Source organism: Vanessa cardui, chromosome 12 (genome assembly GCF_905220365.1).
Source record: "Vanessa cardui chromosome 12, ilVanCard2.1, whole genome shotgun sequence".
Lineage (NCBI taxonomy): Eukaryota > Metazoa > Arthropoda > Insecta > Lepidoptera > Nymphalidae > Vanessa > Vanessa cardui.
The window spans coordinates 12,952,670-12,975,946 of record NC_061134.1 but is presented as its reverse complement, the minus strand read 5'-3'; the positions used below and the strand labels follow the sequence as shown (position 1 = coordinate 12,975,946).

Here is a 23,277-nt window from a genome sequence, read left to right as displayed (position 1 = left end):
TCGTCTCGAATGCATCGTGTAGATAATATTCATAGGAATAGGCCATACATGTTTGTAAATTGTTAAAATTTCTGTTTTGTATATTTTGATATTGTCGGCTTATTTCACGAACTGCAATTCACTGAATTTGGACTCAATTCGAATCGAATCAGCTCGAGACTGTATACATTTGTTCGTAAGACATCTTAAGAATTAGGTACGAAAAAACTACATATGTACAAAACAATCTTTAAAAAAACACAGATTGGGAGATAAGCTTCTCGAAACGTACAGATTTGTCAAGCAGAACCAAAAAACGATTTTATCGTAAAAAAATTAAACGGATAGTTAAGAAATTAAAACAAAGTAAAAGTTAATATTTTAATTTATTCAACATTCACTGGATTGATACCAAAATATTCATTTATTTAAACTTAACTAACATACAATCGAATTGCATTTAAATATTATAAATATTAATACAATAATTGTAACATATTCGTAAATTAAAACTGTAATATTCATTCATTTATACTGATTATTATTATGTTATAAACATATAATAAAGTAATGGTTGTTTTTGTTAGTTTTCAATGAGCATGAATATCGTGTAAATGCATAAAGTTGTTGAACCTTTTTGTCCTTGCACATACGTGAAGGGTTTTTGTATAGTTGAGTGTTGTATCGGAAAATTGCAAACAAAAATATAATGAACTTTAGCATCATATCCTATACAACTCCAGCCTATAAATTTCCCACTGCTGAGCTAATACCTCCTCTTCCTTTTAAGGAGGAGGATCGGAGCATATTTCACCACGCTGTTCCAATACGGGTTTGTGGAAAACAGATGTGGCAATTCCTAGGAAACTTTATACAATTTTCCTTCGCACGAGATGAATTTTATAGATACAAATTAAGCACATGAATATTCAGTTGTGTTTGCCTGGGTTTGAACCCGCAATCATCGGTTAAGATACACGTGCTCTACTCGGCCATCTCGGCTATTCATATCCTATTATTATCTATAAAACCTTAAATTTTTCCATCAAATTCTGTCAAAATATATTTTCTTATATTATGATTATGGGAATATTTAATTAAAAAGTCACAGCCACAAGCGAGTTTTTAACGGAACTTCTACAGTATATAGACTTAGATCTCAACAGTAAAAGGCCGTAAAGGCTCCGTATTCCGTCTGAATATAAATTAAGTTCCTCTTAAGGATTAGCCAAAAGACTAAAATAAACAAACTTCTCTTTAAACTGTCTACCGTCGTGTTTTGATATAGTAAGCATTTTCACGTTGAAGATAAAATATTGTCAAGCCATTTCAACCTCTAATACTAAGTTTTTAAGGAGGATATTAGTAAAGAGAATTTAATGTATTAAGAGATCTGATAGGCGAGCTGATACAGCATTATAAGCTTTATTTATATTGTACTTAAACTGCATTTACTTTTGTTTATTTTGAGTCTACAATACAGCTGTTTAATATTCTGATCTGCAGTTAAATATTTGAGATAATATGAAATTAACGCCATATTCACGTAGAAGCTTTTATCTATGTTCATTAAACTTAATATTTTTGCGTTTGTTTTCTTAATGTACTTGGTGTATGTAGTTATGAAAATGTTTTAAAAATAGAATAAAATACTGACATTCATACCTCCTTTGGGTGTATGACCACTTATTAATCAATCGTTGCCTGATATTTTATAAAGTAGAATATTTTAAAAATATATAGTTTCTCATTTAAAAATAGATACGTATGTTTAATCGTTAACTGAAATGTCTAGTCCACTGGAAAGTGAAATCATTCATCGTTATCATATTTTATGTATAATACCTACCTGTTTTTTTTTTTTAAATACAGATTAGTCTAACGCATTTCCTTTTTCTTTCCAGCCAAAAAAGCTACAACAGCCCATGGAGTTGGACGACGGTGACCGCTACGGGCGACTGACCGCGGGCGCCGCGCGGGCCACCGCCCGCGCTCTGAGCGCCGCGGGGAGCGCTGGGGAGAGGGGGGAGGGGGGAAGGGTAGGGTCGGCGGTACGAGAGGGGATTAGACACGAATTAAAAAAAAAAGACAATCAGTTGATTTTACCAAAACATTTGGTACATCAAAGACACTAGATTAGGTTAATTGTAACGAAATTCCTTCCCCGATATTATTTATTGTATTTAGATTTCGGGGTGTGTTAATTTTTTTGTATATTTTTTTATTGCTTCGAAATGTTAAAAAAATTATAAACTGACAGTAACTTTCAAACGGACGCTGAATATCTATCAATTAGTGTCAACTTGTCGCACGTGATGAAATACAGCTGTAGCGGCGTTGTTATTTTTGAATATTTTTTTTTTGTTCGTGACACTTCTAAACGTATGTGTGTCATGCGTTTGACAAATTTTTAAGAGGCTATGATTTTAATATTGCAATTTAATATAGTCTAAGGGTAAATTTTAACATATTATTTTATTCGTCAAAGTGAACCTATTATAAAACTGATCACTGACTATCAATGTCATGTTAAAATCGTATATAACTAAATAAGGTTCGTTTCTAATCACCCGAAGCACCCCGCCCGATTGGTGAACGAAATGATCCGTCCGATGTCGTTAGCTCCCCGTGTCGTGGCCTTGCCGTGGTCGTCACCGTGACGTGAACTGTGTAACTTGCCTTTATAAGCTTCATTATCACTATATTTACTATCTTTTTTTATAAAAAAAACCGGAGGATAAGTCTTATTTTATTTATTGTAACGTGATAAATACGATTAAATTGTCTGTCGTTTTACACGATAGGTACGATAAATTATATAAACATTATGTATGTAGTTTAAATACATTATACATAACGATGATAATTTATACGTCATATTTAATCTATGGATACAAGCCATAAGAAATTAAAAAAAAAACAATTGGCACAAGTAAACCTAATTCAGCCAAGTAAAATGGAAAAAAAAATCATAATCTCCTTTTGGCATTATATCGTGTAAAAGGATACCTTTTTCTACGAATACCTTTATTACAGTAGCGTGTTACTTTATACGGTTGTTCTACTTTCAGTGATTGTGGTTTAATGTTTTTTTAATTGCAACTATATCATGAGTCAATGACTTCATACCAAGGCCTTTTGGTATTGAATAGAACATTTTTAGTGCACGTAACACATTACCCAATACAGTTTTCTTTTTTTTTTTGAATAGCGAGCAAAGTACTTAAACAGTACGACTTCACTATAAAGGCTAGTTCACACTCACGTCAAACCACTGGAACGGAATTGCTTTTTTAAACCCACCTTCGTCGAGCGTCTCTGATACAGTGAATAAATCATATATTCAACATTTAAACAGGATAATTACAATTTATGACGCTCTAAATACCATATCCCTAATTTATAAGATGGTGCATCAAATCGGGTATAGTGACGGAAAGTGCATAGAATTATAATTTATTATTTAGTTGTGATATTTATATTGTATGTGCGTCCGCGCACGTAGTTCTGAGCATAGACATATAGAACGGACCTCACTGTCAATACCAGTGTGAGGGAGATAGCAATAGCGGACATTATCTCAAAGTTGTGATTATATATGGCTATTTTTTCTCTAGTGTAGGTTTTGGAGTTCAGTGGAAATGGCATGGATTATAAAAAAAATATTTTTCCTCTATCTCGTACATCGAAAGTTCTTCGTGATCAAAATATTTGGAACATATTAATGTAATTTAGATATATTGGTCGATGCCATTTTTACTTACTATGTTTCGAGGGTAGTCGTGTCGTCTATTCTATATGGCCATGGTTCCAAATGAGTGCAATCCCAGATGGACTGTATGTATATCGTAGTTAGACAAGTTAAGTGGCGGTACGGTGCATTTAATTTATGTATGGGCGCGGTTGAATGCAGATTGAATTTGAAATTTAAATTTTTTGAACTTTCGTCCGTGACTGTCTTTTTGTGAACGTTCTTCGTTGTTTTTAGCATTAATTATAATAAATCATAGACGACACGTATTACATAGTGCTTATGTTTAAATCGCAATAGTTTAAAATATACATCACTGTTTAAAAATTAATGATGCATTTTTCCACGCGTTTAATGAAACTTTTAATGATGTAATGATTTCAAACTCAACCTGCACCTGTGCTCTTGATATTTATAGATTTTAAGTTTACAACTCCTGACGAGGCTGGAAGAAATATGGTCACACAAATTTCAACTCAATTCCATTGCATTACGTTTAGAAATGACTTATTCCATGATTTTATATGATTCAGTCTACAGGAGTTGGCAGCTTAAAGTGACAAGAATCGGACTAAAATGAGAGCAGGAGATGATAATACGATCTCTCTTTCACTCTTAGGTATTAGGAATAAGGCTGGGTTTATGTCACTCACTTCATGTTATTCCAAGATATTATAATTTTATTATTTAAATTGTAAACATTCTGATGATTTACTTTAAAATCTAGATTATTTTGTTATTGTCGTAAAGAAAGTTTTGTAAGTAAGTAAATAAATAAACTGTCAGAATGTTCACTTTTATGTTATAATTTTGTAAAATAAGTCTCGCATTAATGTTTCAGATTTATGGCAACATCAAATAATTTTCATCGCACGTGACATTGTAACCTCAGCCTTAAATTTATATATATACATATATAATATAAGCTAAATAACTGCTCTCATTTCAGCCTGCTTTCGTCTGTGTTAGTGTCTTAATATTATGTAATATCTACCTGCGTCTATATAATATCTATTTGTTTAGAACATTGTGCATTGAACATTCGTTTAAAATTCCATCAATTTAAATAAAATAAAAATCATTATAATAAAAGTAATTTAATCATACTTTCAATAAAATATATATATAATTTAATAACGAAGTTGGAAATGCTTGATTTAATTAAAACCATACCTCTAATGATGTCACTTGTCATAACGGTTCAACCCACGGCTTGCAGGATGCCTAATAGGTACTAAATCGATACTGACAAGTGCTAACGAGGCATGAACTCGGCTCCAACATTGCTACAAATTGGATATTGACGATACTCGTTGAATATTATTTGTTTGTAATGTAAATACGAACCATCGCAAGTTTTCGCAGTATAAATAACATGTCTTATCTCTTAAAATTAAATAAATTTATTTCATAAATTAAGCAGTTTAGAAATTCATTCGAATAAAAATTTTAAAACAGATAAAAAATAGCTTTTAAGATTTTTCTTTTTAATAGATATTATGTAAAGGCAGGAAATATAAACGTCATTTCTTTAATATCAGTATTTATTTCGTTATTTTTTAAGTTTTCAATGATTTTAATTGTTCTCGTTGCTTTCCTTGGGAATCTTTATCGATTTTTTAGACTTAGTAAGTACAATATTGTATGAAACGGGGACAGACATACATCAACTATTAAATCATGAAATAAAAATATGTAGGTACTATTTATTTTTGTCAATATCAACTTTTGTAATGTAAAAATCCATTTTTCTATTCCGATATACAAATTGTTACGGCAAAAATGTTTAAATGATAATTATTGTTTTTATTACTTGACATTAAGCCGCCATTTTTTTAAATCACGCTGTTCGTTTTTTTTTTTTTAAATAAAGTGAATTAAGTAATTATTTAGTGCTGAATCTGTTGAACACGATTTATAAACTTAAATTGACAGTATTAAAAGGCTTGCTAATCCTTTTAACCCACGCGTGTGAAATATGAAGCAATATATTTAGACCTGTCAAATAAATATACCTACTAGTATATTAATAGAGATTGTACAACAGGCAACAGAATTAGCACTATTGTTAGACTTTTGTTGAATGTGGGTTACAGTTATGACCGGTTGTAATTTCCATTTGTCTGTCCTTGTATGAGGTTGTTGATTATTATCGTTCGTGAGTATTCCAAAAGTTTCCTGATGTAATTTATTGACTTGAATAAATGAAATTACGCTTCTAAAGTGTACTATTACATATGTAAATATAGGACAACTAATACCTATTATAATAGTGAATGTTGTAATTTGTATATAAGTAACGAAAATTAAATTTTAAATACATAGATAACATTGTGTGTATTCATTTATTTTTATATGAAAAAATATTTGAAAAACCCTTTTATCCCCTTGTTTGTGCTTGAATTTGGCCGCCATTTTTTGTATCAGAGATTTCTAACATTTAAATATACATACAAATGCCCTAATAAGGTGCACATACAGTTGTCTTCAGATTTTTTCCTTCTATTAATGAATTTAAATTAAATTACCTATCGAAATTGTTACCACTATATGCAATGATATTCTAATAAACAGATATGTTATATCCATACTAAACAACAGAAAAAAGTGTGCCGCGTCGGGAACCGTTTATTTTAGTTTATTTTTACATTTCGTTAAAAGTAAAAAGGTATAACTAGATGTTTTAATAAGTAAAAGGGATAAATAGATGTTTTTATTACGCAAAACTTATAACTACGTAATTATGATGTATTATAACGTATTACTACGTCAAACGACTAAGGGAAAACGTCCCAATTAGGACGTTTTCTAGTCTTCACTTTTTGCGCGTCAATAACATATCTGTTTACTACAACATCATTGACTTTATGCCAGTTCTCCATCAAGTAATTGTTTAAAAACTGAAATTCGAGATCGTAGATACTTCTCATGAAAACAGCACAAGATAAGGCACACACAATCATTATGAAACGTATTTTTAAAAAAGGAAATTAATATCGTTGTTTATTTTTAGTACGTCCAAATACATATAGGTGGTAAACGATTATTGAAATACAAGTTGAGCCGAAAATTTACAATTTTCTGCTCTTTTTGATCAATTAAAAAATGAAACTTGTTCATCACAATAAACCAAAAATTGTAGCTTTGTGTTTCTTACATTTTTTTGCTATTAATACTTGCTATCAGTATAAGGATCTGTAATATTCGCTTTAGCGCAAACCTGTTACCATAAAATTTATATGTTTTGCACTAGTACAATATATTTACATTACATATTTTATCAATATACGAACCATCAATGTGCCAAATCTTAAAAATACAAACAAACTATCAATATAACATTAAGCAAGGATATAAATTATTTATCTTTCAATGTGTCATTGAAGCAGTTTAAAATAAAAAAAGAAAATAAATGTGCACTTGGGAAAAAGAAGTTTTATTGACGTTACACAAGTACTATATATATACATGGCCATCATACACAAAATCTGTTTAGTAAATTATTTTGCCATAACAAAAAAAATTTACTAATATCCGACCGTTGCGTAGATGGAATCTTGACAGCTCCGGGATTGAATAGATGTAAATTAAGGGGCGACGAAGAGGCGACTGATGAATATTATAATTATAAATTTCATTTCATTTTGGCTTAAGACAACGAATCCCTACTGCGCTGTTACTAGAAAATAATTAAAAAATAATACTTACACGCTTGGAACGCATCTCTAATCGTAGTGGTCGTACATTGAAAGTTGAAATAATAACCTGAAAAATTTTAATGACGCCATCTCTCGGGTATACAGGAAATCATTAGAAAGTTTGCTACATAAACAACAATGTAAATGAAAGCCAGTCTCTGATGTACCCATTTCATACGATATCACAAAAAGTAATCTCATTTAAAAGTCTTTGTATTGTTACGTTATGAGGGAATAAAACAACAAAGAAAAGTTCATATACAGAAATATATTTCATTACACAATTCCACAGGGTATTACTATTTGGAGAGGAAAACACATAATGAAACACATTTGTTGAGTAAATACGCGCCAAACCTTTGTTTAAATCTGACGTGAACAACATTAGTTTACTCTTCGATAATACAACGCGAAATGCTCTAAATAATAATATTTACTACTATAACACCTACTGTAACTATACAAAAACATTACTAAGAAGACACAAACAGTTACAACATAGAATTGACTACCTTTTGTACAGTTACAAAAATTATCACATAATCTTGGCATACATGAAGCGCCATCTAGTTACAATTACGAAAACAAATGACACTTATAGATGCATATTTAAACTTTTTATCAATAGATGGCGCTGTACGAAACATGCATTTCCAGACAGGTGGCAGTGTGGTGAGTTCACATCAGACTTGAAACGGGCTTAAATTGTGGCGGAATACTAGCTTAATCACAGTTGAGGAATGGCGCCGCATACATTGAGCACCGGGTTGACACGTTCACACTTCTCGCTACTTCTGCCACTACAACTTAATAATAACTAACCACAATAAGACTATCAAGAGATATTCCTAAAACCCATCTGAAATTCGCCAAATACATTTTCAATTAAAATGTGACAGAATTATAGTAGTCATATCAATTCTCTATAGACAAATTTCAATTAGGTAGGTAGTTGTACAGTTTTAAATTATTTCAATACAAGATCGTTGAGCGCTAACATACTCAAGTAACGGTTCAGTGAAAACGTGCCCATAGAATACATTTAAGGTATAATACATAATGACATATTGAGAGACGCCAGACGATATATGTGTTGCATACTATATAGTAATCAAAAGTTTTTTATGAACATTTAAATACATTAACTTATTTAAATGTATGACCTGGTGCTAAAAAGACTTATATCAATAGATGTTTTATAAAATGTGCAGCTCCAAGGAGGTTCACTTTTCAGCTAGATTTTTTGCGTAATAATTTTGATATTAGTAATTAAACTTATATCGTTTTAACTTTTACTATAAATACATTTCTTAACAAAAGACAAAATTTCGTTTAAAGTTTACGGAAAAAATTACTTTGGTTCTTCAAACACCAGGCCACACATACGAATCAAAGATTGAATAATTGCAATTTCTACTGTCCTTGTCTAACAGTACTTATGTGAAAGAGATATTATGTAACTGTCAAATAGGAAGTAAAACATATTTAATGAAACATTAATCTCATTTTGCAAATGACATTCCGTCTGCCGTCTCTCATATAATGTTATTTACATAGGAAATGTACATAATATTTATATAACATATACAATATTTATAAGGAATTTCCGAACAGGGAAAAAAGCATTTTGATATATTTTTTTCTGTAAAAATAACTTATTTAATTATAATATTTTCTAACATTAATTGTATAATTGTGATATATAAATGATTGTTTAATTTTATTTTAAAGGTTACATCGAGTCATTTAAATACGTTTACTTCAGACATATATTCATTTATAAGTTAAGCACATCCATTCAGATAGGTTTAAGTTTTATATTGGAAATTGTTTACAAGTCGATAACAATATTATCATTTCATACAAAAATAAAATATCTTAGAAATAAATAATCATTAATAAGTTATAATTCACAACATTAAATTTGTAAAATCTAAGACAAACAGTTTCAAAGTATATTTAAAGTTAATAAATAAAAAGTGTTTATGAATTTCTGTTTATGTTAATAAAAATAATTACTTTAAATTTTCATTAATAGATGGCGTTAGTAAATAAGAGATCAGTTTAATACATAATATTATATTTAATTAAATCACATAAGTGTAATGAAGATCCGTTTACTTGATACAAATGACTAATAGATGGTGTTGTTCTATAGTTTTCATTGCGCTGTCAAAATACTGACGCTGATTATAACAAATATTATTAGTGATGGATCTCTTTTCTATATATGAAAGAGAGTACTGAAAATTACAGATTTGCACGTCAGTTATTAGAACAATTCACATTCCGAACTTATTTAAAAAAATAACAAGTTCCAGCATCAATAGTGAGAACGTACAGACTAAGATCTAAACGAACTACTTTAAACAAAAACGATTCAATTTCTCAACAAGTATGGAGTAAGATAAAATTAGAATAAACAGCTTTTGACAGCACTTTTATTTTTGTGAGATACTTATTAATCTTGCATATTCTCATAGCATATTCTTCACAAAAACGTTCCGGCTCATATTTGTGTTGGGGAGTACTCAAAATCTTCCTAATTTCATGTCTTTCGAAACTTTTTAAAATCAACATCTTGTTAAAATATAAGAAATGAATTAGATTAGATTATAATTTAAGAAAGACAATTTAATTTGATTTATTATTTAAACTAAATCTGCAAACATTGAATTTGTACATAGTGTATAATTGGGGCAGTTAAGTCACAATGCTAACGTATATTTATATAATTATTTTGTATATTTTATACTTTAGTATAATGATTATAAAGGATCGCAGCTTCGATTCCAAGTTTGGACGTGTTCATTGAATATACGTATCATATAAGTTACCATAACATTTATTCAGGAAGGATTTCTTATATAAGTGATACAAGATTAATTTATCTAATCATTTAAATTAAATGCTTTAACGACTTTACTATCGGACGTTAGTTTATTAACTAGCATAAACAAAGAAATAAATAATGCAAAACGATTACAACTTTGTCTAATTAAACGTCGATTTTCTATATAAGTTAAAAATAAAATCAAGAAAACAATAGATAAGGATTTGATTCCATTTAAGCCGTAAAATTTTAAACACTTTTATATAAGTTATATTATATTCTAATTTATAGTATATGCAATTTCATAGTATACAGAAGTATGGTTAATAAACATTGAGAAAATGTACTTTAATACAATGTATTAAGTATCAATATCGTATATCAAATAGCAATAAAAACACTAACTATACAAAGTACGCACCAAACATCGGCCGTGTCGCTTTCATAGTCGGTATATCTTTGGAACAAGAGCGAGTGTCGCGTCAAATGTCGTCAGTCGAACTCGCGAGGCGTAAGTCTTTTGGTGGACGTTTCCGTTGAGATCTGAGAATGGGAAATATTATATTTCTGTATATTTCAAATATACAATCAAAAATTATTTTGAACAATGTGTATAATTAATATATGTCGAAGCATCAAAAAAGTTTAATTAGGATTATTTTTAATCGTACATGCTGGCAACACCGTAGACACGTGACACATGACAGCCGAAAATTCAACTTTCAGGGAATATCGTAAAGATAGACATTACTTACGTAAAAGATTAGACTTGTTTCGAATATTAACATGTCTGATAACGAATTGATGCCTAACTTCTCGTTATATATATAAAATATGTTAAAAAGGAAAATTCTCCCAATAAAGTCATTAATTATTGTTATTTATTGACAATCACATATTTTTGGAAAGTAATTGTAATACTGTGACTAGCTATTAATAGTAACATGAATAGCTAATACTGTTGAGTCGAGATGGCCCAGTGGTTAGAACGAGTGCATCTTAACTGATGATTGCGGGTTCAAACCCAGGCAAGCACTGCTAATTCATGTGCTTAATTTGTCTTTATAATTCATCTCGTGCTCAGCGGTGAAGGAAAACATCGTGAGGAAACATGCATGTGACAAATTTCATTGAAATTCTGCCACATGTGTATTCCACCAACCCGCATTGGGACAGCGTGGTGGAATATGTTCCAAACCTTCTCCTCAAAGGGAGAGGGGGCCTTTAGCCCAGCAGTGGGAATTTACAGGCTGTTGTTGTTGTTGTTGACACTGTTGTTGTTGACACTGTTGTTGTTGACACTGTTGTTGTTGACACTGTTGTTGTTGACACTGTTGTTGTTGACACTGTTGTTGTTGTTGTTGACGCACACTGCGAGTGCGTACCAGGTTAGTTGTCGAGCAGCGACAGGCGCAGCGCCTCGTCGAGCGCGCGCTGCTCGTCGGCCAGCTGGCGGTCGCGCGCCGCGTGCTCGCGCAGCGACAGCGCCAGCACGGCGCGCAACTCGGCGTCTAACTCGTCGGCGTCGGCGGCGTCGTCGGCGTCGTCGGCGTCGTCGCGCGGGGCGGCGGGCTCGTCGGCGTCCGGCCGCGCGTCTGCCAGCGACGCCTCTATCGCTCTGCGACACTGCCTGTGTTACTGGCTGACTACTCTAGCGGGGTTAGCGGGGGCGGGGTGCGCGATCGACGACTTTTAATATACGTCAAATAAAAAATCTAATCGTTTGATTTAGTAAGTAATAATAATGACTTGGTTTTCAAGTCATTTCTTTCTCTTAATTCATTTTGATAATTGTAAAACGAGTATATATTTTTTAATTGTTTTAGTGTAAGAAGGATAGTAATGGACGCTAGCCACACACACTCTCTCTCACACACACATCGATGATGGCATATATAAGATATTACATAAATAATGAACATGGTCGAAATTAGCGTAGTATAAAATTAAACGCCTAATTAAAGCGCACTTTGTATACGTTCAAGCTAAACTAATATCGTCGACATCTGTAATAAATTTATAAAAAAAAATATATTCATTTAAATAATTAACATAAAATGAAACATCTATGATTGACATATTCAAAAGTGAATAACATACGTAAAAAAAGTAATGAACTCAATTTGAGATAGCCTATCATAATAAGAAAGGAAATTGGTATAAATAATAATAATAAATAATAATAAATATGAGACAACATCACATACATTACTCTGAACCCAATGTAAAGTAGCTGAAGCACTTGTGTTATGGAAATCAGAAGTAACGATACCACAAACACCCAGACCCAAGACAACATAGAAACCTAATGTTAATCTACATCGACTCGGCCGGGAATCGAACCCGGAACCTCAGAGTGGCGTACCCATGAAAACCGGTGTACACACCACTCGACCATGGAGGTCGTCAATGTCCATGGAGGTATGTTGAGATACATGTTCGGTGGCGGTAAAAACAAAAGGTAACTGTGACTGTTTTGGTATATCGTACAGTTGCAGGTGCGCGTCCTCGTGCGCGAGAAGCGCGTGGTCGCGCACGCGCGGCGGCACGGGCGACGTGCAGCGCGCACCGCGCAGCGCCTCCCACACGTCCACCTGCGCACGCAATACGTGTCGTGTGATACAGCGAGTCGGAGTGACGCGTACGCGCAGGGCGGGGCGCACCTGGTCGTCGTGCGTGCCGGCCTCCATGAGGCTCTGCTGGATCGCGTAGTGCAGCAGCTCGTCGTCGTCGCAGGGCAGGCGCTCGTCGGGCGCGGCGGCGTCGCGGTAGGCGCGTCCCACGGCGAAGCAGGCGTCGTCCAGCACGCAGGCCAGTCGCGCGCCCGCCAGTACGCTCTGCACGTGCGCGACGCCCGCCTCCGTCGCGAAGATATTCCCGAACGTGATGCGAGCGTTCAGCACGTGGAACAGCGGGATCTCTGCGCACACACACACGCATAGTCAGCCGGGAAAACAACAAAGCTAATCATACTCTACGAATATTTATAATAAATATGTAAACTTTATATTAGCTGATTATTTTAATAGGCTATTTGACTGGTTTTTAAAATCCAGTTTATATTATTAACTAGAAAGTTAGTTAAGGAACCCAATAAAAGTTGTTTTTTTTTTATTTCTAGTACATATTTGCAGAAAAATATCATATTAAAAATTTCCATATTTAAATAACGCGCGAAAACGCTACTTGAACAATATGGCGCTGCAATGGGGTCGGTGACGTCACTATGCTGTATTTTAATCAGTGGTGGTGACTTCATCATAAGCCCGGCCAATCAGGTGCGTTTTGTGTCACGTGACAAACGTTTGAAAAAATGCATTTTTATTTTGAATAACTTCAGTATTATTTTCAAGTTTCGTTACTAAATAACCATTTTTAAACTCATAATATACACTGATTACAATAATTCACAATTTATTTTTCGCATTGTCAAATAGCCTTTTATTCTGTATTTAGTCTTACCGATTTTCACCGGGAAACCAGATGGCAATTGCATCTGAACGAAATCTTTTAGTTTCGCAAAGTGAGGCGACGATATTGCCGCCATCAAGTCTAGGATGGGCATTATCTGCTCCTGAAGCTGGGAAATAAAAATACATGAAATTTATTAAAATTACTAACTTATAATATAAAACGAAAAATAGTTACAATAATAGTAGTAAGGAATAGCATATATTATATATTTCACCTGCAAGGGATAGTCTTCGCACAGCCATAGCGTGGCCTTGAATTTCTGCACCTTAGTGGACACCTCCCTCGAGCGGCCGATGTCTCTGTCCAGCGGCTCCCCGGAAAAGTACTCCTGCCATGACACGGCCGGTCGGAGCTCCTCCCGGGACCTGCTTCGCTTCGGTTCATCCTGGAAGTAGCAACAATAAACGATGTGAATATGACTTAAAAGATTCTATCTAGATAATAACTTTTTAGGGTCATTGTAAGCAGGTCAATAAACACAGTTATTTTTTAATCAATTCACAATATGAATTTTCTATACCTCGTACTTCTAATATTTGACATCTGTCGCAGCGGCTCTCTTTTAAAAATATGTAAGGAGCACCCACGGTTTAGCAGGCGATTGAATACTGCACGAAATATAGTCCCCACATGGAGAGTGAGCACCCACTCAACCAGGGAGCTCCCTGCAGCGAGCACTCTAAAGCTGAAACCGCACTTTAGCGGCGCGGAGCGAAGAGGCGCGGCGCGGAGCGGGGTCGATTAATATTATATCCTATCCTATCCGGCGCTCCGCGCCGCGCCTCTGCCGCCAGTGCGGTATAGCTAGCGACGCACAGCCAAACAAGACGACGCACGATTGACGAGGAGAAATTGATATCGATATGATTTTTTCTTTTGACATTTTCAAATTAGTATGAAAACGAACGGTGTCTTTCAAGAGTCGTGGAAAAAGTTTGTGGTATTCTCCCTCTTTGTAGAGAGAACGTGGGATGTCATGTATCCATGTAGATTTCATACATTTCCTTTTCTCTAATTTTTCTGCCACTTCACATAGTAAAGACACCGCGATCACTTTTTCAAAAGTTTCGTCCATCTTCAATGTCGTCTAGCTACGCACTGACTAGTGAAAAGGCCGCAACGCGCCGCTCCGCTGCAGTCTAGTGCGGTAGGCGAGGCCGCGCCGCGCCGCTAAAGTGCGGTTTCAGCTGTACTGACCCGGTCGGGCGCGAGCAGGCGCTCGGGCTCGGCGGCGTGCGCGGGCGCGTCGTCGCCGTCGGCGAGCGCGAGCAGGCCGGCGAGCGGCGCGCGCGGCGTGTGCGCTCGGCGCTCGCCGCGCGGCAGGTGCTCGGAGCGCGTCTTCGAGACCAGCTCCACGTTGTTGGCGCCGAACACCTTGCACTCGTACCCGTTCACGATCTCGGTCTTGTCCTGCCGCCAGCCCCATATGCCACTTTTATTTCTGAAAAACAAAGAGGTCATCAAAACAAAAAAAATAGTTAATTGATATAACTCTAAGCACAGTCTAATTCTAAATACTGTTTAAAACTGCAAAGAACAGTTTTGTACATTACATTACATAATGTTAAAACCTCACCTCTCAAAGCTGATCTTGTCAGTGTCGAGGTAGTTGATAGAGATTGGCGCGTTAAGACGCTGTTCGATCACGTGTTGAGGGGGGGAGGGCCAAGCGCGGTTTTCTCGTCCCCCACACTCGAGGAACTCGCACCACGACGTGCCCGCCTCGTGATCCAACTCCACCAGGCTGGCGTTCCGACCTGAAAAGAGATAGAGATGATAAGTAGTGATTTCAGCAATGAGCGCCAAGTCTAAACGGGACTAGACTAAAAAACTAGATGAAACGATATGATACATAAAAAGTTATGGCAGACATTTTTAGATTATTTTGAAAATAATAATAATAACCTGAAATGTTTACATTAATGAAAAAAAACCGTATCATTAACTTCTATAACATAATTAACTCTGTGTTCAAATTTGGCAGTGAAATAGATCTATCTATTATATTTTTTCACGAAGGCGCGACCCTTTACGTCAAAATACCCTTTACCGACGTGCATTAGTTAAAGTCTTGTTTACAAAATGTCTAGGTGTGCGTGAAACAAATAAGAGTAACGTCAGCAGAAAAAGTTTAATAACTTTTTCTCAAAAATTAAAAAAACAAAACTGTTTTAAGATAATTGTTATACCTTGTCCTCTAAATATGTAGGTCCTGTCTCCTCTCTGCCACCGATTATTTTCGAAGCCAACCAGCGTTGTGTCCACTCGGACATTCGCACCACGTTTGTACACTTTGTACGTGTCAAATGGACACATTCGAGAGACCAGGGGAACTGAAAATAGAAAGCAGAGTAAATAAAATCTACTTTTGTTACTTTATATACAGACAACTGGCTTTTGTTCTTTTTTTTACGGAATTGGTTGGCAGACAAGCATATGGACCACCTAATGATAAGTGGTCACCATCACCCATAGACAATGATGTTGTAAGAAATATTAACTATTCCTTACATCGTCAATGCGCCACCAACCTTAGGAACTAAGACGCTATGTCCCTTGTGCCTGTAGTTACACTGGCTCACTCACCCTTCAAACCGGAACACAACAATACTACGTACTGTTGTTTAGCGGTAGAATATCTGATGAGTGGGTGGTACCTACCCAGACGGGCTTCCACAAAGCCCTACCCCCATCTATTCTTTGTATGCATGGTTTGGAAATGCATGGAAGTATTAAATACTGAGTTTAACCCTTATATATTATGTACATATATACAATTTCATAATGTTAAGTTTACTTGTTAAGATGTGGAAAAATAACAAACATAAACAAAATTTGACATAAGTTATAAATAACTTATAATAATGTCACACAATATACTAGTACTATTTTTAGGTTTTTAGAAATTAATTCAATAATAAATAGAATCACCAATATGGTACTAATGACATAACAGTAAAATATGAATTAATCATATACAACATTCAGACAGTTTAAGATCTGCATCATTAAAATCTGCTTCTAAATCAGCTATATGAATATTTATTTGGTACATTTACATAACTATAAAATGTTATAACCCAGAAAATATACCCAAATTTAAAAAGCATTAAGCATAGAATTAAATAAGAGTTATATTTAATCTGTAATATGATATATTTACCCCAGCTTGTGAACTCCCACTTCATCTCGACATAGAAATCTGGTGCTAGACTAAGCTTATTTAGTAAATCGGGAATCCCACTTGATCGGACAACATGCCTTTGGTAGTCACGGCGAGAAAGCACCAGCGATAGCAACTCAGGATTACCAGTTGCTGTGGCTTCTTGCACAGCTGTAATAAGAAATTCTTTCAAATAAGCAATATTTTTATATTTCATAAGTTCCTCCCACAATACTCATTTATAAAACTGCAGGGGTTTAGAAAATAGATTATGAAAAAAACCCATGTATTTTGTTGAACCAGATTTCCCTTTATTACCAAAAATCCAAATTAATTTAGGGACATTTTATTCATAATACACCTTATCATTTTAAAACCACTGGTAAAACTCTAAATGTCATGTTATCTTTACTGTATAATAATAATTGTAATCACTTTTGACAAATAAAAAATTGCTGATTTTCTTCTGCCAGTTCTTCTCAGGCCTCAGGCGTTAATTTGAACCCATAGTACATTTCAGATGTTCAACGACTGAGTGTAACCCTTCTACACTGAATAAAATTTGTTGTCAAATATTTATCCTAACAATGCTACCTGAATATTGTAATGAATTAAGTATGTTTTCAATTACTAGATAAATAATACATACAAGCATAACATACATAACATATAAGCTTTTAAATCATACCTGTCCATCCATCCTTTTCACAGTTCACATCGGCATTCCCATCAATGAGTACTTGTACAACATCTAAGTATCCTAATGTAACAGCTAGCAGTAGAGGGGTTCGGCCATGAGGGTCACGTTTTTCTATTTCTTCTGGTGGATACTGGAAATAAAGGAAAAGAAGAAATAGATTAAATCAAGCTGCTATCAAATCTGATAATGTATCAAGTGAATCATATCTACAATAAGTACAGCAGTAAATAATAACTGATATGCATGAATCAGATTACTTTAAAATAAATATGACTAATTTATTGGTTTTTGTTTATCTCTTTTACCTATTTGGGTGCAATATGTAAGTGATTGTTTTGTTTCATTTTTCAAACTACCAATTTTTATGAATTTTTGATTAATTTTTAAATGTAATTTTTTTATTTTTAAATCACAATTTCTTTTAGTGCACATCCCTATTTTAACATTAGCGATACTATATCTATATCTAATACTTACTTTGATTATTTACATAGTACCATGTTTAATGGGATATTTTTATATAAATTTAACAATAATAATAATTTCCTTTTCTATTTCTAATCTTGAAAACTTATTTCGTGATGATTTTATATTTTTAATTTTTAATAAAGTAGGTATACTTATTTTGTTGGTTATATCATAAATATTTTATGCAAATTCAAAATAATACTGGATCATATTGATAGAATCAAATAGGATAAAATGCTTATTTACTTACTAGAACTTAGATTAACAATGTATTTAAAAACCGTACAGGATTACTGGCTAATTCTCATCGTTAGAATAAACCTTAGCACAAGTAGAAATTTAAAATGTAATACAATGATGATCCAAAAGCCCAAATGTTTCAATATAAATCAAAATTTCAAAGTTTGTAAGCTTTTTTATATTTAATTTTATCAAAATGTACACACAAAGTTTTAGTGCAAGAATTTGAGCATGTAAGTTAGAGAATAATGCAAATTTGAATCATTATATTCGGGCACACAACAATAAACCAGAATATTAAATAAAGCATATTTGTTTAAAGAAAGCTTTTTTAATGTTAGTGATTTACAAAATAATAAATCTTACAAGATAATAGATAAAATAGTATTTATTAATACAGATTATCTGTATATCTTATTTTATAAATGTATTTACTTTTAAAATTGTTATATAATATGTAAATTAAACATTAATAAAGCAATCTTGACAATATAATTAAAATATGTAAGCATGACTTTAATAGGATTTTCTTTCCACACAATATTAGGCAGCATGTTTTGAGTTCTAATCCATATAAACTACACTATTATGGTTTCATCACAAATAATAAGATTATTTTAATGTGACACTACTACACCTACACATTTTGTTTACATCAATAATATTAGAAAAAATTATGATTTTACATTTTTTATATCAATACAATTTTGACAAATATTTTGATTGATTTTTTTATCTCATTAATTTCATATTTTAAGTGGAATGGTAGATAGTTTAAATAGAAATTATTGAGATGTTATTTAAAACTTACAACTACGAAGTACATACCCTTTTATTATTTAGAGCTGCCGTTAATTCTAGGTGCTTGTTGTTCCAAACAAGCCAATGAATCGGATAGCGGTTTGCGATTTCTTCTGATGTCAGAGGCATTTTATAAACACATTTATTTTCTGATCTCAATAAATTTAACTTATATTTAATGCAAATTTCATAAAGCAACTTTTATTATTTTCTTTTGCACGACACTGTACCGAAATTCATTGTAATACGCAAATGTCACTACCTTTTGATCCACTCTCTGAGTAATGTCAAATCAAAGAACTCATTAGTCAATAGTTACCGATAGTTGGTTCTCAATTCTCATTTCTCAATAACCAAAACGGTACAATCAGGTATTAAGTCATTGGTCATTTTAAATCTGTTCTTCTACCACCAGCTTCAATTCATTCATTTGAAGTATGTTAATAAGCTCTTCTATGATGATTGGTGTTCAAATGAACAATAATGCTGGTAAATTCATCAATTGGTTATTTCAGATTCGAAATTTTACGTAGTCTAGTAGGTACCTACTTAAACTGAAATCTGTAATATTAGACTAAGTTCAGAAATTGAATTCAATGTGTCATTTATGGTTATGGCACAGATTATAGATATGCGACAATTTGCGACACGAGTAATTTTCGCCATAAATATAACATTAAAGGGAGTACAAAATAATAAAATCTTAAAGAATTATTTTAAATTGTCATCAGAACTCATAATACAACTTAAAGTTTGGTGACTGAAATTTTGAACATTCATTCATCAATCAACATCAAAAATGACCAAACGTCAAATTCACTGTTTTCAATTTTTGATTAATTGATTTGATTATGAAATAATAACTTTATTTTTGATGCGCAATATCACAATATTTACCCACGACAAAAATATGTTACATTATAAAAATGAATAAATCTATGTTTCCGATCATATGTTCCAAACCCATATGTTTTCAGCCTCGCTGTATAAACATAAAAACTTTAAACACATTAAAGAATAAATCCCAAAAAAAGATCGAGGTAAGATATGATTAAAAGACTTATAAAAATATTGCAAATTAATTTTTATAGTGTAATTATAAGCTTAAGATAAATAAATTGTAGGTAAGTATATCATAAAGTAAGTTCAACATTTGTTCCAATTTAGAAAAAAATATATTTCAATGTAAAGGATTATTCAAAATATATGACTCTTTACGCGTCACTACACTTTTTTTAATATTAATGATATAAAGATTAATGTCTTTTTCATACTTATACTTGAATACAGCCAGAATTACTTACAATTTCTGTAATTGGAAACACTCTTTAAAAAAAAAAATTATTATTTATTGTAATACCCATGTATATTGTACATGCTAATTAAAATGTTTTGTTTTTATTGTTTTTGTACACAGGAAAGCTACAAAGTTTTAGATATCCCTCAAAACTCAAGTCAAGATGTAGTGAAGCAAGCATTTTTCGAACTGGCAAAAAAATATCACCCAGATTCAAATTCGCCTGATGCTGATATTGAAAAGTTTGTTGTAATTGAAAATGCTTTTAGAGTTATTTCAAAACACAACACTGGGTCTGCAAAATCTGATGAAATAGAAAAAATGGTCTTCGATATCAGAGTAGGTTTATCTATTATATTATTTTCTTATTTGTTTCATATTATATGTTTAAAAAAATAGATAGTATATTGAATAATAACTAAAAATTAAAGTTTGAGAGTTTGAGGTAGTAGTCTTAAAATATTTAGAAAGGAAATACTACTGAATAAGAGAGAAATAATGAAAAAAAAACTAAATGAAATATAATTTAATATTTCAGCATACAGCACCACAGCATCGTCAGTATCTAAGCTTCGATGGAGTAGGTCACGGTACACCCTTTCAAAGGGAAAAGCAATGGACTCAAGTAAGAGCACAAAGAGCCGCAAACAATGTTATGGAGCATAGAATATCTAAAGCTGTTGCATCTGAAAACACCCTCATGAAGAAGGGATCTATGAAAAAACATGATATTAAAACTAAGTATGGGTTCGATAGACTTGTAGAGGATCTTATACAAGAGTCAATGTCTAAAGGGGAATTTGAAAATCTAAGTGGAAAAGGGAAACCTTTGAAGGATCAAAATCGAAATCCCTACGTTGATTTTACTACCCATAAACTAAATGAGGTAATAATGAACGACATAATATGTAGTTAACACTAAGCAAGCCTGCCTTCTTTCTATAAACACAGGTCTTTGTGATACATTCTACACCACAGATGTCATTACAGGAGAATGAATGTTGCATATTTAATTCTTCAATGTATTTGGTTTTCTCACTATATTTTTCTTTACCCCATCAAGCAGATCAGTTATCAGTTAAGATTCATTAGAAATTATTTGCCCTTAACATACATATATATAACTTATAAGTGTATTCTTTATACAATTTTTTTCACTATGTAAAGTATGTAAACTATGACACTTTATTTAGTTTTTATATAGCTTATCAGTACCTGTTCTGATTATATTGATTAACACTATTGCATTGAAAGATTTTTATAATACATTGAATAGTTTTTCTCACACATAATTAGTTTAAAATCTCATATACAAACAACTCTATTCAACAGGTTTTAATAAACAATGGAATAACGCCAGAATGGATAACAATGAGCAAAGAAATAGAACAAGACATCGAAGCACTAAAAGAAGAAATTAAAAAGGACCGAATGTACTTAGGACCATATCCGCTAAATGGAGGAGATAGTGCAAAGTGGCAAAGAATATATGAAAGTAATAAATTGTTAGCAAAGTCTATTAATAATAAAATAAATACATATAATCTTATTGTACCGCTTATGAATAAACAAAAGTTTCATGTTGAGTTTGATAAAATTTGCAATGATATTCTTGAGAATGGCACACATTCGATAAATAAAGTACATGTTGAGGAACAACAGATTGTGCCCAGTATTTCGGGACAGGATAGCAATGATATTCTAGGAGTCTTTTTTAAAGCTTTCAGTGATTTACTTTTTCCCAAAGGTAATGAGAAAAAGAAGATTGACAATTGATTGGAATAAATGAAATGTGACACCAATAATTTATACTATGCTAAGTCGAATTTTAGAAAAAATCGTTTTTTTACGCCTTAGTTACTTAAAATGTTATATTATATGTATTAAAAAAATCGTTAAATATATACAATATTAACAAAGTTACAAATTTTATACAACACTAACTAAAGGCAGTTTTTGAAATCAATCGATTTAAATTACACTAACTATTATTAGCAGAGTATAAATTGTTGGTGTTGATATATGGGTATGGATATGGTATATAGGCAGTTTATAATAAATTTTCAATTACTAGTTGAAAATAAAAGAAGAATTGTAGCAACCACTGTGATATTATAGATAGTCATGAGTTAGTAATAGTGTTATATACTTTGGAAATAAAACATTATCAATATTTATTTGTTTTATTAACATAAGCTTAATATTGTCTACAAAATATTTCTATATAAAACAGTTTCAACATGAAAAATATTTCTAAAACAATGTTTATAACATCAAAATATATACTATTCGAGGTTTATAATTCGAGTTTTTTTTATAATTATCAGTTTTATTACATAAAGGCACTTTTACATGGAAGACAGGATCATATATCATATTGAACTTAATTTAATTTTAAAAATTATTATTAGTTAGTTTGTATGAAACTCGTAAATGCTTTACACTTTGTTGTCTATTGCGATAGACACAAAAAAATATACCTAACTTGTATTTAAAATTTAATTTTAATATATTTTATTATTATATACACCACATAAGAACTCTTCATTATGACATTTTACACAGAATAGACCTATTTCAATGAATGTAATGGCACCAAAGTTTAAAACAATACGCACAATCTCAAGGCACTTAAAAAGCTAATTATGTAGATATGATAGTATGATGCATGTCACAAAATCAGCGCCATCTTATAATTATTATCAAATAAGCGATAGGAATGTTAGATCCGGCGCTCCAATTAAATCTTTAAAAATTATTAATTAATCGAAATTATATTTTGTAATAAGGTATATTCAGTCTAGTTGCGAACAAGGATTTGACTTTTTTATCTTCAGTTTTCCGTTTAGCAAACAGTAGTCAGAAGGCCCAGA

At 32.5% G+C, this 23,277-nt stretch overlaps 3 protein-coding genes across 4 annotated transcripts in view; 2 read left to right on the top strand and 1 right to left on the bottom strand.

Annotated features, from left to right (window-relative positions):
* LOC124534413 overlaps window positions 1-6,066 on the top strand; it is a 109,947-nt gene extending 103,881 nt beyond the window's left edge. For both annotated transcript variants that reach the window (XM_047110279.1, XM_047110278.1), the window contains exon 2: window positions 1,884-6,066. In XM_047110279.1, the coding sequence (XP_046966235.1) occupies window positions 1,884-1,924 (41 nt within the window). In that variant the 3' untranslated portion in view covers window positions 1,925-6,066. The remainder of the gene's footprint in view (window positions 1-1,883) is intronic.
* A 1,610-nt stretch (window positions 6,067-7,676) lies between these two features.
* Window positions 7,677-19,692, bottom strand: LOC124534035 (ankyrin repeat domain-containing protein 13D). The gene is made up of 12 exons (XM_047109669.1): window positions 19,135-19,692; window positions 17,587-17,728; window positions 16,899-17,069; window positions 15,925-16,068; window positions 15,312-15,492; window positions 14,933-15,176; window positions 13,950-14,120; window positions 13,724-13,841; window positions 12,925-13,181; window positions 12,752-12,855; window positions 11,647-11,879; window positions 7,677-10,804 (listed from the first exon to the last, which is right to left on the bottom strand). Exons 1-11 carry the CDS (start codon window positions 19,234-19,236, stop codon window positions 11,651-11,653), a joined length of 1,863 nt encoding a protein of 620 aa, XP_046965625.1. The 5' UTR covers window positions 19,237-19,692; the 3' UTR covers window positions 7,677-10,804; window positions 11,647-11,650.
* Window positions 19,693-19,882: 190 nt separating this feature from the next.
* Window positions 19,883-22,560, top strand: LOC124534036 (dnaJ homolog subfamily C member 28). The gene is made up of 4 exons (XM_047109670.1): window positions 19,883-20,147; window positions 20,525-20,743; window positions 20,943-21,290; window positions 21,737-22,560. Exons 1-4 carry the CDS (start codon window positions 20,034-20,036, stop codon window positions 22,178-22,180), a joined length of 1,125 nt encoding a protein of 374 aa, XP_046965626.1. The 5' UTR covers window positions 19,883-20,033; the 3' UTR covers window positions 22,181-22,560.
* The last annotated feature ends 717 nt before the right edge of the window (window positions 22,561-23,277 follow it).